General features: G+C 34.3%; 1 protein-coding gene across 5 annotated transcripts in view; it reads left to right on the top strand.

Moving 5' to 3' along the window:
- The first annotated feature begins 1808 nt into the window (after window positions 1–1808).
- Window positions 1809–19401, top strand: part of ABCD2 (ATP binding cassette subfamily D member 2) — a 76959-nt gene continuing 59366 nt past the window's right edge. For 2 of the 5 annotated variants that reach the window (XM_079937690.1, XM_079937691.1), the window contains exons 1-3: window positions 1809–3252; window positions 4760–4940; window positions 18004–18119. In XM_079937690.1, coding sequence (XP_079793816.1) covers window positions 2317–3252; window positions 4760–4940; window positions 18004–18119 — 1233 coding nt within the window. In that variant the 5' untranslated portion in view covers window positions 1809–2316. Of the gene's footprint in view, window positions 3253–4759; window positions 4941–17997; window positions 18120–19401 lie in introns of all 5 variants that reach the window. The other 3 variants (XM_079937688.1, XM_079937689.1, XM_079937692.1) reach the window with 3 other exon arrangements.

Below are 19401 nucleotides of genomic sequence, written 5' to 3' on the forward strand. Positions count from 1 at the left end.
CTGTGTATCATGTTCTGCCAGCTGAACATCCTCCTATCACCCCCAGTTAAGTTTATCCTGACCCTCCACATGTCCTATCATAGTCAGGAGATGTGACATAAAGAATTAAAATTTATAAATGTAAGGCAGCCTTATTTTGACACATGAAAAGCATGAGATTAGGAACAAAAAATTTTTTGAAAATAATCACTATGACACTATGATCTCTATGTACAGACTTAGAAAGTCTTAATGGAATGATAGATTACTGTGCTAATATGGCCAGCTATCAAAGAACCTTGCATGAATTTGCTACTCATGTATTAGTAAATCTGCTGAATTGAATGCAAACAAATGAAAAGAGATCTGTGATAATTCTTGGAACTCATATAGGTACCTGGAAAAGGAGGAGTTTGGAAAGTTTAGAAATACGGTTACTAATAAAAGTGAGGATAGTTCTTTATTCACCATAAACTGAATAATGAAGATCACAACACTGAGGCAAGTTTTATATTCTAGCACAGGGTTTGGCAAACTTCTCTAGAGGGCCAGATAATGAATACTCTGGGCTCTATTTCATCTACCCAGTTCTGCCACTGTGGCTTGAAAGCCAAGAAGTAAATAAATGGGCGTGGCTTGAAAAACAATAAGTAAATAAGTGGGTATGGCTATGTTCCAATAAAACTTCATTTATGGACCCTGGTATAAAAATTTCATATAATTTTCACATGTCACAAAATATTATTCTTCTTTTGATATATTTTCAGCCATTTTTTAAATATAAAAACTATTCTTAGCTCTGGGATATATAAAAATAGGTGGTGGGACAAATGTGGCCCACTGGTTGGGTTGTAATTTGCCAACCTCTGTTCTAGTTTAATGCATATCTTCCCAGGCTTCCAACTGACTAGATATGTGTGTGTATGTTGTGTATGGGAGAACAAGGGCAGTGGAGAAACAAAAATGTTTTTGCATTTTTGAGAATAACTCATCTTTGCCTAAAAACATGCCTTTTACATTTTTAAAAATATCAAAATTTTGCTTGACTGTTTAGCAGCTAAGTTCTCCATTAGGGATGTAGAGAATTTTTTAAAACACTTTTGATTTTTATCAAATAATCAAAATGGAAATGGGAAGTAGCCAGTAGATTATCTGTAAACCTAAACAAAGCAAAAGCTTACAAAAGTCAAAAACTCTTGCAAAATGAGGTAAGATCCTGGAGAAGCTATTTCTACCATCTAACTCCTGTTTGATTCCCAAATGGTTAACTTTTGATTATAAAGTAACATACCTCTAAGTAACAACTCTAAAGGACCCAAGGGGGTGGTAGAAGTGAAACACTGCTCTCATTTATTTAATAGTCACCTTGTAAATAATCACCAATGCATCAGATCTCTATTGCTAAAAATAGCAGTTATGGGGCTGGAAGATTTTCATTATAAGGACAAGTAAACTTTGGAATGGATGCATAGCAAAGAATTATTTTCTATTATACAGAAGACTTATCTCCTATTTATTTACCAAAAAATAGGCTCAACTTGTCTGATAGGTTCTGGGACTTCATGTGAAATTACAGAGACGGAAAAAAATAATTAATGGGGGAGGGAGGAGTGCAGAAAAACAGATCCAAGTACTTGATACTTTGTTTTTTTCCAGTGCCCCTCCCATTTGTCACTTTCATCTCTCTCCCTTTCAGATTCATTCCATACTCTTTTCATTATATGTTGATCCTCTTGTCTCTCTTCCCTCATCTCCCCAGTTCCTCCTCCCTCATTCGTTTTTAAGCTCTTAGAAATCTCCCTTTCTTTTTGCTCTTCCTCTGTGGTATCTGCTGAAACCTTAGAGAAGTGATGTATTTTCTGAAACTTCTGTGGGTTTCTAAGTGACGCTGAGCATGCTCAGTCGCTAGGGCAGGTTTTGTCGCCAGCAGCTGCCCTGATTCGACCTCTCCAAAAATAGACATTTAACTCTCTGAACTGTTTAAGGATGTAATTCGTTTTGCTCTCTCTTCATTTTCAAGGTTCAAAGGAAAGCGGCGAGGATTCCAGGGGTCCCGTCGCCCCTACAGCCAATGAGGGGCCTGAGAGGGAGGAGCTTGGGGCTGCTTGGTGCAGCTTGAGCTTCTGAGGGAATCATCCTCACTAGACGCAGTGGAGTCTGAGCTGTGCTGCATGTCACAGAACAAAATCTTAAAAAATAAAAACAAAAAACAGAAGAGGAGAAACGCTGCAGAGTATGGAACGCTATAGAACTTTCTGAAACATTTGCTTGGGATTCCCAGGGAGCATGATCTTTTAAAACCAGTTCTTTCTGAAGCCGGTTTGGGTAACTGGGAAAATGATACATATGCTAAATGCAGCAGCTGATCGAGTGAAATGGACCAGATCGAGGACTGCTAAAAGGGCTGCCTGCGTGGTGGCTGCAGCATATGCTCTGAAAACCCTCTGTCCCATCATTGGCAAGCGTTTAAAGCAATCTGGCCACTGGAAGAAAAAAGAAGCTTACCCGGCTGCAGAGAATAGAGAAATACTGCATTGCACCGAGGCCACTTGTAAAAAACCTTCGCCTGGAGTGAATGCAGATTTTTTCAAACAGCTACTAGAACTTCGGAAAATTCTCTTCCCTAAACTTGTGACCACTGAGACAGGATGGCTCTGCCTCCACTCGGTAGCTCTAATCTCAAGAACCTTTCTGTCTATCTATGTAGCTGGTTTGGATGGAAAAATCGTGAAAAGCATTGTGGAAAAGAAGCCTCGGACTTTCATCATCAAATTAATCAAGTGGCTTATGATTGCCATCCCTGCCACCTTTGTCAACAGTGCAATAAGGTACCTAGAGGGCAAATTGGCCTTGGCCTTCAGAACTCGCCTAGTCGACCATGCCTATGAAACCTATTTTACAAATCAGACTTATTATAAGGTGATCAATATGGATGGGAGGCTGGCAAACCCTGACCAGTCTCTTACTGAGGATATTATGATGTTCTCTCAATCTGTGGCTCACTTGTATTCCAATCTGACCAAACCTATTTTAGATGTAATCCTGACTTCCTATACGCTCATCAAGACTGCTACATCCAGAGGAGCAAGCCCAATTGGGCCCACCCTTTTAGCAGGGCTTGTGGTATATGCCACTGCTAAAGTGTTAAAAGCCTGCTCTCCCAAATTTGGTAAATTGGTGGCTGAAGAAGCTCATAGGAAAGGCTATTTGCGGTATGTGCACTCCAGAATTATAGCCAATGTTGAAGAAATTGCCTTCTACAGAGGACATAAGGTAAGAAAGAAATTAAGGTGACGGGTGAAATGTGAGACTGTTCAAGCTGCCACTGCAGTGCTAGATACCATCTGTTGTACTGTTGATGGACCCACTTCTTTAGGGTTTTAGATTCTTATGACATTCAAACCTGTATTAAAATATATGCTTCATTACCCTTTTTAATCACAAGCTGTTAAAGAATTATATGTAGAGTGCAAACTTTTCTAAAGTTTCATGAAAATAACATTTTCAGCATTCTAAAACAGTCTACTTAGTCTCAGTTATCCAAATATGCTCAGAATTATCTCTAAAGCATTTTCTTAAAACTGAAATCCTAAGTAGATGGTCCTAGAACATTGAAGAAAATATATGTTTAGAAACTAAGTAAACATACTTCCACTGAGATGGAAAATTTAGGATGGTATTGTTTGTTTGTTTGTTTATCAAGAGAAAAAAAAAGTGCTTTCATATGAAAGACAGGTGTGACAGTTTTGCATGCCTGGTCCATGATGGAGTTCCTCAGTTCTAAGAAGTGCAGGAGAGTGGCTTACAAATGGCATTTCCATTACTCTTAATGTTCAGTACCATGTTTTGACACAAATTAAAAAAGGTAATGAAATGAAATTTTGTCTAGCTTAGAGGGAAAAGCTAAGATTAGAGATGAAGAGGCAAAAAGGAGCTCCAGAATGTTATTTTTAAATATTAAAGATTTTCAACATTAAGCAGGTCCCTTAAATAGTTAACCTGATTACATAAACTTGCAGTACATTAAAGACTTTTTAAGGTGATGCATTTGAAATCTTAATACAAATGACTTGGCAAATGAAATAGTAAGTTATTCTAAAGTTGAAATGGTATTATAATTAAAAAGCAGAATTATTTAATTTTGAAACATCATCAATAACAACAAAAAAAAATTTTATAGTAGTACCAATCTGAAGAAGAAAATTTAAAGCAAATTTAGGACTTCTATTCCCACTTGAAAATTGGCTTATATGTTGTAGTAATCATATTTATGTCATTCTTGAATCACTGAGCTCAGTGATATAAATTATAGCATGTTATAGGCTTCTTGCATTTAAGACAAAACCCAGTAAATTGAGTTAATTCAAAAGTGGAGTCTAATTACACATATACATGTCTTGTGTTTATTTTCAGATATTTTTGCTATAATCAAAAAGGATAAGGTTCTAACTGTTTATTCATGTCTTATGGCATATCATTTAATTTTAACATCTTATACATATAAATTTGAAAACATAAGTATAAATCACTTGTATATATTTATATTTAACATTATATTTACTGAATATCGACATTTAAAAAATAATATAGGTGTGATTACAACTAAGTAATGACTAATTCTGACATTAATCTGTATTTATTGGTTGTTAGAATCACAGATAATAGTATACTAAGTAAAACAAAATAATATGTAATTATCTTTAAAGAAAGTCCTCAAACATACGTTATTTATTTTTATAGTTCATACTAGGTTAATTCTTATCTCTTTTTGTCTCCATAGGTAGAAATGAAGCAACTCCAGAAAAGTTACAAAGCTTTAGCAAATCAGATGAACCTCATTTTATCCAAACGTTTGTGGTACATTATGATAGAGCAGTTCTTGATGAAGTATGTTTGGAGCAGCAGTGGACTAATTATGGTGGCTCTACCTATTATCACCGCAACTGGCTTTGCAGATGGTGGTAATGGCATTTATGCTTAATATTAAATATATGTTTCTGATTATTTCTCTTTAAGGTGTCACTGCTGGAGTTATGTCAGTGAATTGTGTAGTCATCATTCTATAGTCCTTAATGGTCAGAAACAATGGCAGACTTTGCAACATCCAGTAATAAGACCAGCAATATGAAAGAAGTGACTCAAAAGACCTTTCCAGTTCTGTGATATTTCAGAAACCTCTGATGTAGTGTTTTTGGGAGATGATCTTGAGCAATTTTAATTATACGGCCTAATATAGAATGATTCTCTAGTTTACAGTTCAACTCAACACAAATTAATACCTTCAAAAGGAGTATAATAGAAAGTCTCCCCATGTGTTGTAAATTTCAGTCCTGCACATAGCATGCATTTAGTCTATAAATATTCTATAATTAGATCTGCCCTGATTTGTGATTTGAATAGTTGGTTGACTACATAAGACAACTAATAATACTGTTTCAGGGAGAGCTTCATGCCATGGAACAAGGTCTCCTCTACTTGTAGGTAATATAGAAAACCTCCTATTTGGTGGTATTGTGGGGATAGGGATTGTCAAGTTTCAGGGGTCTAATTCTATCCTACCACTGTCCCAGTGTTTTTTTTAATCAACATTTTTCATCCTTTGGAACAACTAAGAAAGATAAAGACAAGGAGGACAATATTAAAATGTTATGTAATACTTGAGATGGGAGTTTGGGTCTTAATTGGCAGGACAAAAGGGGATTAATTAAAGAAGCAGCATTTTCCTCTCTTTTTCCAAAGTAAAATATTCCCCCTCCTCTTTAAAAACCACTTGACCAAAATTGGTCTTAGTGTTGAAAGAGCTAGACAAAAACATGGACTTTGTGGTGAGACAGAGCTTTGCTCAAGTCTTTGCTTTCCCTCTTTCTGTCTGTGTCCTTTTAGTCATGTTAATTAAACTGTCTAAACCTCAGTTTCCTCATCTGTAAAATGAGAATCAGAAAGGCTACTTCAGAGTGGGGTGGTGAGGATTTAGTAGAATAATGTATCAAGAGCATGTATCAAGAATATTGACATGGTGACAATTATTGCCTAGAAAACAAAAGGCAACACTAAGAAAAATGTAACAGAATTCACACTATTTTACAGTTATTTTTGGTGTAGAACTAAGTATTAATAGTTATTTGTTTGAAGTCATCCAATAAAAACAAGTAAAAAATTACATATGCTTTAATATTTTAAAACAGTGCTTTAATGCTTTACCAACTCTCACAAAAACACCTGTCAAATTTGAGTCATTCTTAACCTAAAATTGTTCATTTTGGTAAAGTAGGATTTGTCCATCCCTTGTGGTAAGTGCTATACATATACCAAATGTACTGTGCAACTCAAGTGTCTAATAGTGTATTTAGACCACTAGGAAAACTGAATTTTATCTGTTTATTTAATGTTTTCAAAATTTGTTTTAATCATTTTTAAAAGCTTCTATTGAAAAAGGCATTGTTAGTATTTTTAGATTTAATCCTTTCATAATGAAATAAAATAAATTGCTTTTTCAAAAGAGTATTAGAGAAAAAAACACAAAAATGTATGGTCTTAAGATTAGTTTTACTAAGAAATTTAACAAAATTGTCAGATATTCATAGTGAATATCTATCCATCAGTGTATGGATATTTTAAAAGTTTCATGTATAATGTATATTAGAAACTACCCCAGTGACAAAATTATGGTGGTGTTCTGTTAGCCTTTGGAAGAACCGGTCTTATTAGAAAACCCTGGAGTATTCAACATAGAACAGAGAAAATGCAGCTATTAATGGTGACAAATTAACCCCACAGAGACCAGTAAGAAGTAAACAATGTATGCAAACAATCTAACAATCTTCTGTAGGTGATGTAATAAGATATTTTAAAATAAATCCTACAAATCTTGAAAATACAATAGTAAATTAAAGAAACAGCGTTAAAATTTTAGATTGAAATTGTGATAATAATCACATTGATGCAAGTGAAAGAAAATAATTCTTAAAGCTTCTTTTCAAAAGAAAATTTTATAAAAAGAAAAGCAATGTAAGAATTTCATAGAAGAATAAAATGAATTCATATGATAATATTAAGAGAGTGTGTCTTGATATCTTCTATAATTTCTAAGGTTACTGTGTGTATGCTTATAATGTTCATATGTATGTATTTATGAAATATATTTGACTTATGATGACATACCACATGAAAACACTAAGTTATCATTTTACTCAGACAAAATAATTAAGTTTTTTTTTAGATAATGATATTATCTTTGAGGCTTTAGGTCTTGGAATTAAATACTATCTATCCTAATCTAGTCTTCAATCTTAATTTATACTTATGCCCTGAGTTGTCTCTTACATTAGAGATAAATTAAGCGCATGATAGTACATATTTTAATGCAAAAATAGATGGGAAAAAATGGATGAATAAGAGGGATGGCAAAGAGGAAAGGGAGAAAAAGCAGAAAAGAGGAAAGAAAGAGAAGAGTAAAGGAAGAAACAGGCCACTGTTCAAATCTTGACTCTGCTATTTAGTAGTTATCCATCCTTAAGAAAGTTACAGAAACTTTATATGCCTCAGTTTTCCTTTCTTAACTATTGGAATAATAATATATATTTTACAGAATTGTTATGAAATTATAAATAATGTATTTCATGTGCCTTGAAACAGTCCATGGCAAATAGTAAGAATTTAGGTGGAAGCAACGGTTAATATTTATTACATTCTTACTATGCGGGCTCTGGTATCAGATTGCCTGGGTTCAAATGCTGGCTCTTTTGCTTATTGGGCTGTGACTTTGGACAAATCATTTAACCTTTTTGTGCTTCAGTTTCCCCATTTCCAAGATGGGGGAAATTATAGCAGGGTTGCTATGAAGATTAAGGAAGATTCCATGTGTAAAATTTATAGCAATGCCTGCATCATAGGAAATGCTCAATAGATGTTTGCTGGCCTGATCATTGTTAAAAGAGCAAGGCATTTGAAAGTGATTAGGAAGTTGGAGGTAAAGATGCAAATAGGAATAGCCTACATAAATTGTTTGAGAGGAGAAAAGAAAAACAGTTCTGGAGTAGATTGGTTACACCATCTAGCTACAACTTTAAGTAAAATCTTGTGGTAAGGACAGGATTATGTTTATATTCAACTTCACATTACAAAACTGCATATGGTATCATGTCATTTTCATGTCAGAAGCGGAGCTTACAGGTGATCTAGTCTGGAGCCCCAGGCATGCCTAAGATCACACAAATGGTTAGTGAAAGCACTAAGGATAGAAGACATTATGTAGTTCCTTGTGCTTTGCTTTTTTCCCCTTCACTATGCTGCCTCTATATTAGCTATATTAGAACTTATTCTATAAGGGACTTAACTTATTTGAGACCAAGTAATCATGGGAGCAAACGGTTGAAAAAGGCATTGAAATAGTTGATTTTGTATCATCTCTATTATCTGTATAGAGAACATTACCCCTTTATTTGCTTCATATTAAGAGAAAGACTGAAATTATGTGAAGAAAATAGTTACTTGGGAGCTATAATCTCAGTTGTTTAATGTTATAGGCCACTTCCACTTTTCTTCTCTTTATGTCAAGAGCAGTTCTGGGCAAGGCCAGGGAAAGCTACTTATAGGTCTCTCCTGCCAGACCTTATTACAGACACCTAACGAGTAGGGAAGAGAGCAGCTAAGCCACTGGCACTGCCAGTGTTGGTAATCTGCTAGTGTGAGGTGGCACATCAGAAGTAGCAACTGAGAGATACTGTTCTTAGGAATAGAACTATATTCTACCCATCACCCTAGTAACATGGGTGATGTTTGTATTCTCAAAATGTACCTGCAACAAGATTCTATCCATAGCTCCTGCTGCATTAGTATGTCTCATATTCCTATGTCAAATTATTCGAATAAAATGTTATATTATAGGTCAGTTTAGATATGATTACTCTCCTGTCGACCAATAACAGTAATTATCAATATATATCAAAGACATACTTTTAGTTGTAAGTAGCTATGCATATATGTAGTTATGATTTTAAAGTATAACACATATCTCAACAAGACACAATCATTAGTGTACCACTCAACCAACTGTCACAAAGTTAAGACATATACATAATCACGACTCAGAAGAAATAGAACCTTACCTTCATCCCAGAAGCCTCCATACCCCTTCCCAGTCCTATCCTCATCATTAGCCCCCCACCCCAACTCCACTTACTCCTGCCCTTGCCATGCCACAGCAAAGATAATTATTTTACTGACCATTCATTAATATTTACTGGTTTTTTAATCTTCTATAAATAGTATCGTACAGTATGCATGAGCATTCTAGTCGCTCCACATCTTTGTCAATGTTTGACGTCAGTCTTTTTCGTTTAGGCATTTTTTTCAGCTTAGGCATATGGTGAGTGTATAGTGGTACTTTACTGTGGTCTTAGTTTTAACTTCTTTGATGACTAATAAGATTAAGCACTTTTTATTCATTTATTGGCCATTTGGATAGCTGTTCTTATGAAGTGCTGATAATTTTTAAAATTAATTTTAAATTAGCTTATCTGTTTTTTTCTTATTGATTTGTGAAAGCTGTTATGTATTCTGTAATAAGTCTTTTGTCAGACACACACACACAAAATCTCAAATATCTTTTCCCACTTGATTCTTCCTTTTTCAGTCTCCTAACAGTGTCCAAGAGAAGTTATCATTTTAATATAGTTCAATTTATCAATCATTTTCTTTGTGGTTAATGGTTTTATGTCCTGTTTAAGAAACATTTGTCTAACCCAAGGTCATAAAGGTACTCTTCAATTTTATCTTTTAGAAATTTATTGGTTTTTCTTTTCACATTGATATCATCAATCTATTTAGAGTTGATATTTATATATGGTATGAAGTAGGGTAAGGCTATAGTTTTTGCTGAGATTTGTCAAGATGACAAAGGTAAAATGTAAATGAAATTAAATAAACTCAGATTAGAAAAGCAAAGGATAAAAGTACAAAAGAATAGCCTACTTTTTTAACTTTTAAAAATTAATAGACTTAAACCTGAGTTATAAAATTCTTTCTCATCTTTTCAGTGAAATAGCAACAGATGTGACTGTTTCAGTACATACTTATTATTAGCAGTGATGAAAAGTAGCAGTAAAATGAGCAGATATGTTAACTATTAAATCCTTAAATGTGGAACTTTTGAAAAAATATTTTAAATATTTGGTGAGGAAAATGAAATATGTTTACCTAGGATACAAAATAGGCGAGTGCTTTAGGTCATGAATTTATATCTCTGACACTAAGGAATCTGGCCTTGTCATAGAAGTTATTTGCTTAATGTGTACATGACAAAATACTCTTGCACTGCTCTCAAACTACCTGCCAAAGAAAAACCAGTAGAATAAGTCAAATGAAGTCTTTCCAGAGCTATTTGTAATTTTGTTACAAATTTGTAATTTTGAAAGCATGGAGAAAACCCAGTAGATAATAGTCTGCCAAAGCAACATAGAAATTACCATGCCATACCAAACACCAGTCCATCTGTGCTAGTGTTATTTCTTTTTTGAATTTTATTTTATTTATTTTTATACAGTAGGTTCTTATTAGTTATCTGTTTTATACATATCAGTGTATACATTTCAATCCCAATCTCCCAATTCATCCCACCACAACCCCTGGGCTTTCCCCCCATGTTGCTCATACGTTTGTTCTCTACATCTGTGTCTCTATTTCTGCCTTGCAAACTGGTTCGTCTGTACCATTTTTCTAGATTCCACATACATGCATTAATATACGATATTTGTTTCTCTTTTTTTGACTTGCTTCACTGTGTATGACAGTCTCTAGGTCCATCCATATCTCTACAAATGACCCATTTTCATTCCTTTGTGTGGCTGAGTAATATTCCATTGTATATGTGTACCACATCTTCTTTATCCATTCATCTATCAATGGGCATTTAGGTTGCTTCCGTGACCTGGCTATTGTAAATAGTGCTGCAGTGAACACTGGGGTGCATGTGTCTTTTTGAATTATGTTTTTTTCTGGGTATATGCCCAGTAGTGGGATTGCTGGGTCGTATGGTAGTTCTATTTTTAGTTTTTTAAGGAACCTCCATACTATTATCCATAGTGGCTGTATCAATTTATATTCCCACCAACAGTGCAAGAGGGTTCCCTTTTTTCCACAACCTCTCCAGCATTTATTGTTTGTAGATTTTTTGATGATGGCCATTCTAACCAGTGTGTGGTGATACCTCATTGTAGTTTCGATTTGCATTTCTCTAATTAGTGATGTTGAGCAGCTTTTCATGTGTCTCTTGGCCATCTGTATGTCTTGTTTAGAGAAATGTCTATTTAGGTCTTGTGCCCACTTTTTGATTGGGTTGTTTCTTTTTTTAATATTGAGCTGCATGAGCTGTTTGTATATTTTGGAGATTAATCCTTTGTCCATTGATTTGTTTGCAAATGTATTCTCCTATTCTGGGGGTTGTCTTTTTGTCTTGTTTATAGTTTCCTTTGCTGTGCAAAAGCTTTTAAGTTTCAGTAGGTCTCATTTGTTTATTTTTGTTTTTTATCCATTACTCTACGAGGTGGGTCAAAAAAGATCTTGTGTGATTTATGTCAAAGAGTGTTCTTCCTATGTTTTCCTCTAAGAGTTTTAGAGTGTCCGGTCTTACATTTACGTCTTTAATCCATTTTGAGTTTATTTTTGTGTATGGTGTTAGGAAGTGTTCTAGTTTCATTCTTTTACATGTAGCTGTCCAGTTTTCCAGGACCACTTATTAAAGAGACAGTCTTTTCTCCATTGTATATCCTTGCCTCCTTTGTCATAGATTAGTTGACCATAGGTGCGTGGTTTTATCTCTGGGCTTTCTATCCTGTTCCATTGATCTATATTTCTGTTTTTGTGCCAGTACCATATTGTCTTGATTACTGTAGCTTTGTAGTACAGTCTGATGTCAGGGAGCCTGATTCCTCCAACTCTGTTTTTCTTTCTGAAGATTGCTTTCACTATTGGGGATCTTCTGAATTTCCATACAAATTGTGAAATTTTTTGTTCTAGTTCTGTGAAAAATGCCACAGGTAATTTGATAGGGATTGCATTGAATCTGTAGGTTGCTTTGGGTAGTATAGTCATTTTCACAATATTGATTCTTCCAATCCAAGAACATGATATATCTCTCCATCTGTTTGTGTCATCTTTTTTTTAACACCTTTATTAGAGTATAATTGCTTTACAATGGTGTGTTAGTTTCTGCTTTAAAACAAAGTGAATCATCTACACATATACATATATCCCCATATCTCCTCCCTCTTGTGTCTACCTCCCACCCTCCTTATCCCACCCCTCTAGGTGGTCACAAAGCACGGAACTGATCTCCCTGTGCTATGCGGCTGCTTCCCACTAGCTATTTTACATTTGGTAGTGTATATATGTCCACTTTGATTTGTTTCATCAGTGTCTTATAGTTTCCTGAGTACAGGTCTTTACCTCCTTAGGTAGGTTTATTCCTAGGTATTTTATTCTTTTTGTTGCAATGGTGAATGGGATTGTTTCCTTAATTTCTCTTTCTGATCTTTCATTGTTAGTGTATAGGAATGCAAGAGATTTCTGTGTGCTAATTTTGTATCCTGCTACTTTACCAAATTCATTGATAAGCTCTAGTAGTTTTCTGGTGGCATCTTTAGGATTCTGTATGTATAATATCATGTCATCTGCAAACAGTGACAGTTTTACTTCTTCTTTTCCAATTTGTATTTCTTTTTCTTCTCTGATTGCTGTGGCTAGGACTTCCAAAACTATGTTGAATAATAGTGGACATCCTTGTCTTTTTCCAGATCTTAGTGGAAATGCTTTCAGTTATTCACCATTGAGAATGATGTTTGCTGTGGGTTTGTCATATACGGCCTTTATTATGTTGAGGTAGGTTCCCTCTATGCCCACTTTCTAGAGAGTTTTTATCATAAATCAGTGTTGAATTATGTCAAAAGCTTTTTCTGCATCTATTGAGATGATCATACTGGTTTTATTCTTCAGTTTGTTAATATGGTGTATCACATTGATGGATTTGTGTATATTTAAGAATCCTTGCATTCCTGGGGTAAATCTCACTTGATCATGGTGTATGATCCTTTTAATGTGTTTTTATATTCTGTTTGCTAGTATTTTTTTGAGGATTTTTGCATCTATATTCATCAGTGATATTGGTCTGTAATTTTCTTTTTTTGTAGTATCTCTGTCTGGTTTTGGTATCAGGGTGATGGTAGCCTCATAGAAGGAGATTGGGAGTGTTCCTTCCTCTGTAATTTTTGGAAGAGTTTGAGAAGGATGCTGTTAGCACTTCTCTAAATGTTTGATAGAATTCACATTTAAAGCCATCTGGTCCTGGACTTTCATTTGTTGGAAGATTTGTAATCATAGTTTCAGTTTCATTACTTGTGATTTGTCTGTTCATATTTTCTATTCCTTCCTGGTTCAGTCTTGGAAGGTTATACCTTTCTAGGAATTTGTCCATTTCTTCCATGTTGTCCATTTTATTGGCATAGGGTTGCTTGTAGTAGTCTCTTATGATGCTTTGTATTTCTGCGGTGTCCATTGTAATTTCTCCTTTTTCATTTCTAATTTTATTGATTTGAGTCCTCTCAGTCTTTTTCTTGATGAGTCTGGCTAAAGATTTATCAAGTGTGTTTATCTTCTCAAAGAACCAGCTTTTAGTTTTATTGATCTTTGCTATTGTTTTCTTTGTTTCTATTTCATTTATTTCTGATCTGATCTTTATGATTTCTTTCCTTCTCCTAACTTTGGGTTTTGTTTGTTCTTTCTCTAGTTCCTTTAGGTGTAAAGCTGATTGTTGATTTGAGATTTTTCTTGTTTCCCGAGGTAGGCTTGTATAGCTATAAACTTCCCTCTTAGAACTGCTTTTGCTGCATCCCATAGGTTTTGGATCATTGTATTTCCATTGTATTTTGTCTCTAGGTAGTTTTTGATTTCCTCTTTGATTTCTTCAGTGATCTCTTGATCATTTAGTAACATATTGTTTTGCCTCCTTGTGTTCGTGTTTTTTTACGATTTTTTCCCTGTAATTCATTTCTAATCTCATAGCATTGTGGTCAGAAAAGATGCTTGATATGATTTCAAATTTCTTAGATTTACCAAGGCTTGATTTTTGACCCAAAGTGTGATCTATCCTTGAGAATGTTCTGTGTGCACTTGAGAAGAAAGTGTAATCTGCTGTTTTCGGATGGAATGTCATAAATATCAATTAAAGCTATCTGGTCTATTGTGTCATTTAAAGCTTCTGTTTCCTTATTAATTTTCTGTATGGATGATCTGTCCATTGGTGTAAGTAAGGTGTTAAAGTCCCCCACTATTATTGTGTTACTGTTGATTTCCTCTCTTATAGCCATTAGCATTTGCCTTATGTATTGAGGTGCTTCTATTTTGGGTGCATTTATATTTATAATTGTTTTATCTTCTTTTTGGATTGGTCACTTGATCATTATGTAGTGTCCTTCCTTTTCTCTTATAACACTCTTTAATTTAAAGTCTATTTTATCTGATACGAGCATAGGTACTCAAACTTTCTTTTGATTACTATTTGCATGGGATATCTTTTTCCATCCCCTCACTTTCCATCTGTATGTGTCCCTACGTCTGAAGTGGGTCTCTTGTAGACAGCATATATATGGGTCTTGTTTTTGTATCCATTCAGTGAGCCTGTGTCCTTTGGTTGGAACTTTTAATCCATTCTCTTTTAAGGTAATTATCGATATGTATGTTCCTATTACCATTTTCTTAATTATATTGGGTTTGTTTTTGTAGGTCCTTTTCTCCTCTTGTGTTTTCTGCTTAGAGAAATTCCTTTAGCATTTGTTGTAGAGCTGGTTTGGTGGTGCTGAATTCTCTTAGCTTTTGCTTGTCTGTGAAGCTTTTGCTTTCTCCGTTAAATCTGAATGAGATCCTTGTCGGCTATAGTAGTCTTGGTCGTAGGTTCTTCCCTTTCATTACTTTAAATATATCATGCTACTCCCTCTGGCTTGTAGAGTTTCTGCTGAGAAATCAGCTGTTAACCTTATGGGAGTTCCCTTGTATGTTAGTTGTCATTTTTCCCTTGTTGCTTTTAATAATTTTTCGTTGTCTTTAATTTTTTTCAATTTGGTGACTATGTGTTCAGCATGTTTCTCCTTGGGTTTATCCTGACTGAGACTCTCTGTGCTTCCTGGACTCAGGTGGCTATTTCCTTTCCCATATTAGGGAAGTTTTCAACTATAATCTCTTCAAATATTTTCTCAGGTCCTTTCTCTCTCTCTTCTCCTTCTCAGACCCCTGTAATGCAAATGTTGTTGTGTTTAATGCTATCCCAGAGGTCTCTTAGGCTGTCCTCATTTCTTTTCATTCTTTTTTCTTTATTCTGTTCCATGGCGGTGAATTCCACCATTCTGTCTTCCAGGTAACTTATCTGTTCTTCTGCCTCAGTTATTCTGCTATTGATTCCTTCTAGTGTATTTTTCATTTCAGTTATTGTACTATTCATCTCTGTTTGTTTGTTCTTTAGTTCTTCTAGGTGTTTGTTCTTTAAATCTTCTAGGTCTTTGTTAAACATTTCTTGTACCTTCTCAATCTTTGCCTCCATTCTTTTTACGAGGTCCTGGATCATCTTCACTGTCATTATTCTGAATTCTTTTTCTGGTACGTTGCCTATCTCCACTTCATTTAATTGTTTTTCTGGCGTTTTATCTTGTTCCTTCATCTGGTACATAGTTGTTTGCCTTTTCATTTTGTCTGTCTTTCTGTGAGTGTGTTTTTTGTTTCACAAGCTGCAGTATTGTAGTTCTTTTCTTCTGATCAGTTTTATTTCTTCTTAACAGAGGCTATCAGTGAAAGCTATTATTCAAACTACTTTTAACCCAAATTCATAAAATCCCATAATTATTTTAGATCATCAGCCAGATTCTCTGAGCCAAAACTATTCTTAGCACTTTAACTGATACAGCAGTTACTATTTTGGTAGCTTGCAAGAATCCTTTGTTAATTTTTTGTGGCTATCTAAATTTTATCCCACATTTAAATGTGTTTAAGAATATCTACATTCTGTTCCCAGCCATTTTAGCCATTCAGGTCTTTCTCTCATCACTTATACTAACAGTCAAAGCCTTTCTTTTTTCATTCTTCAAGGAAACAGACTAACTTCAAGGGAACTAAAGATAGTTTTCTAGAGCAGTACTTAACTCTAGAACTGGGAGGTTCCCATGAACTCATGGTTTTTCTGATACACAAGTAAAATCAGTGCTTAACACCAACCCATACTGTAACTTGACCAGGTTATTATTCAATTGGCATTGCTTGAAATTTCCCTTCTTTGAGACATTGCTTATGCTGTACTTGTGATCTTTTAAAATTGTATGCAGTCTTCAAGGCCTCACTCCCAGTCTACTCCTCCATGAAGCATTTCTTGTCTCTTGCAGAGAAATTATTTTTGCATCCTTCAAATGTGTCATATTAACTCTCCTCATAGGCTGCCCTGCATTGTTATTTGGGAACTTGTCTTCTTTCTCCTATCAAACTGTAAGCTTCCTAAGGAAAGAAATCTGAAAATTACATTTAATCCTTGCATATCCTGTAACACCTTGCCTAATTTCTTGTAAATCCTGCTGTTCAGTAAATATCTGCTGAGTGAATTTTACCTTATATTTTGCATGGATCTCTTTCAAACTCAGCTGAGCTGTCTATGAGCAAGTAAAGGTGAAAGTATCCAGTAGTTATAGCAGGGCACATGTTAAATATTTGCATGTCATGGAGAAAAAAAAAAAAACCTTTTCACTGAGATAAATCCAAGCAAAATAAATAGCAAAGTGGGCTCATGGCTATTTATATTATTCTAATTTCTTCATTAATTTACAGCTTTCAATTTAGAATTTTGGTGATAGTCCATAGAAAGACTGGATAGAGAATCAAACTGCTGCCAAGATTAAAGTAATGACCTGGAAAGAATAATTTTAAAGAATAATACTAAATGGAGTAGATAATAATAACAATAATAACAATAACACTTAGAGAAAGTAATAACACCTAACATTTAAGAGCAATTATTATAAACTATGGATTAGGCTAACACTTTGTTTACATTTCCCCTTTAAATCTCACAACAACCCTCTGAGATAGAATTGTTTGAGATAGTACTATTAATTCCCTCATTTACACATGAGGAAGTAGCATGGAGAAGATTAGTGGCTTGCTCTACTAACCTTACTACTTGCCAATAAGTAGTAGAGTCTGGACTCTAACCTAGTCTGACTTCTGGCTTTTAACCATAATTCTGCGTTGACAGTAATTTAGGATATTTATCTATCCATCCATCCATTCAATACACATTAAGGAGTATTGTGTTCTAGACACTCTGGTGAGTACTAGGAATAATGAATAAAATACAGTCTTGCCCCTTAAAGAACTTATAGTCCACTGGAAAAGCCAGACAAGTGTTTCCAGGGAAACCTGTACTAAAGAGTTAACTCTTTAAGAAAGAGCTTGGCAAAAAAGAAAATATATTAAAGTCAGAAAATATTATATATGCAAATACCAGAGAGTAAGCAGAATATTGCATGGTTGGGGTGTTGCTAAACTGTAGGGTGAAAGTTGAAACAGGTAGACAGAGCTAGATTATGAGGGTCAGCTACTTTGCATTTCTATTAAAGAAATCACACTTGAAATATTTGCTTAGATTCTAGTTAATGGTATTTTATTGACTGAATCAGTAGTATTTTATTACCTAGCTCTAATAAGGGCAGGACGTTGACTTTGGTAAGGGTTGAAAGAATGCTAAATGAAAATAGTCTTAATTCCTATAGATTTAATTCTTCTAACTCTCCTTCTAGAAAAATAATAAGACAAAGGAAGATTTAAATAAAATCTGGTACAAACACTATTTTTTAAATAATTCATTAATTTCTAGGAAATTGCTGATACTAATGAAAAATTTTCATGCGGTTGTTTTAGTCACAGTCGCATAGTACAAAACAAAACATTTAGTTACTTAAAAAATTCAACAGTTTTGTAATTTGCTTTTAGATCTAGAGGATGATCGAAAGCAAGCTATGGTTAGTGAGCGGACAGAAGCATTTACCACTGCTCGAAATTTATTGGCCTCTGGAGCTGATGCTATTGAAAGGATTATGTCTTCATACAAAGAGGTACTTGCATTTCTTGTTATCAATTTGATTAAAATAAGATATATGGAAATCAAGCAAAAATGTAAATTACCACATATGTTTATTATTTTGGAAACATCTTTTCTCTACCAAAAATTGCTAAGAGTATAATCAAGATAAAGGACAACAACTCCCAAGTCTATTGCTGCTAATACCTTTCAGTTTTTATACTCTCAATTGTCAACTCCTTTTTCTGTCTATAGTATGACATATTTGCTCTTAAATTTTACTAAAATGTCCTTTGGTATGGATTTTGGAGCCAGAGTGCCTAAATCTAAATTCTTGCTGCAGTATTTACAAATTATATGAACTTGACCTGTTTGTGTCTGTTTCTTCATCTGTAAAATGGGGATAATGATAGTGATGACTTTGTAGAGTTGTTTTGATAGTAAGCACTTTAATAAGTGTTAGCCAATAATATTACTTATATACCTTGCAAACTTTTACTTATACTTCAGGACAAGTCAAGCCTTACCAACCATGTATAAAAAACCCTTTTGTAATACTACTTTCTTTCTGACTTCCCTGCAGTTCTGGGTCTTCCTCCTCTGTGTTCATAGTACATCTGGTGCTTTATTTACCACATATAATTATCTGTCTTTTGCATAAGACGCTGAGTGGAAAGCAGGAACTATCTTATTCATCTTTACATTCCTAATATCTATTTTAATGCTTGGAATATTGTATATGGTCAGTAAATATTTGCTGAGAGAATGGTAATAAGACCTACAGATAGCACAGGGTTAAGATTAAAAATCACTTTATTCAATTCAGATATTAAATAATATTCCCATGGACAGTCATTCTCACTATTAATTACTCTTGTGGCTTTTGTATCAATATAAATTGCCAGAGCATCATTATAAATTTAGCTACCTATTAAATTATCCTTGAATAAATTATATAAGATAGTTGCAAAGTTTGTGATTTGCTGACAAAACTTTTCAATCTCATTTAACAACTGATTTGTTGAATTGGGTTTTTTTAAAAAAGGTAAAACCAGTTGTTTAGGGCCACAAAGCAAGACAACTCAATTAAAACTTTTTTTCAAATAGTAATTTTGATAATCTGGAGACACAGTTTTGGGGATAGCTTTTTCAGCTAATAAATTACTTATTATTAAAGTTAAATGAGAAATCAAAATTTTTATATATCTCACATTCAATTCATTTTGCCTGTATGTACATTGAATCATAGAACTTTTACTTCTAAAGAATCTTATTACTCCTGTGAAAGCACATGAAAGCATCATGGATTCTCCACT

This window comes from Stenella coeruleoalba (assembly GCF_951394435.1).
Source record: "Stenella coeruleoalba genome assembly, chromosome: 11".
Classification (NCBI taxonomy): Eukaryota; Metazoa; Chordata; class Mammalia; order Artiodactyla; family Delphinidae; genus Stenella; species Stenella coeruleoalba.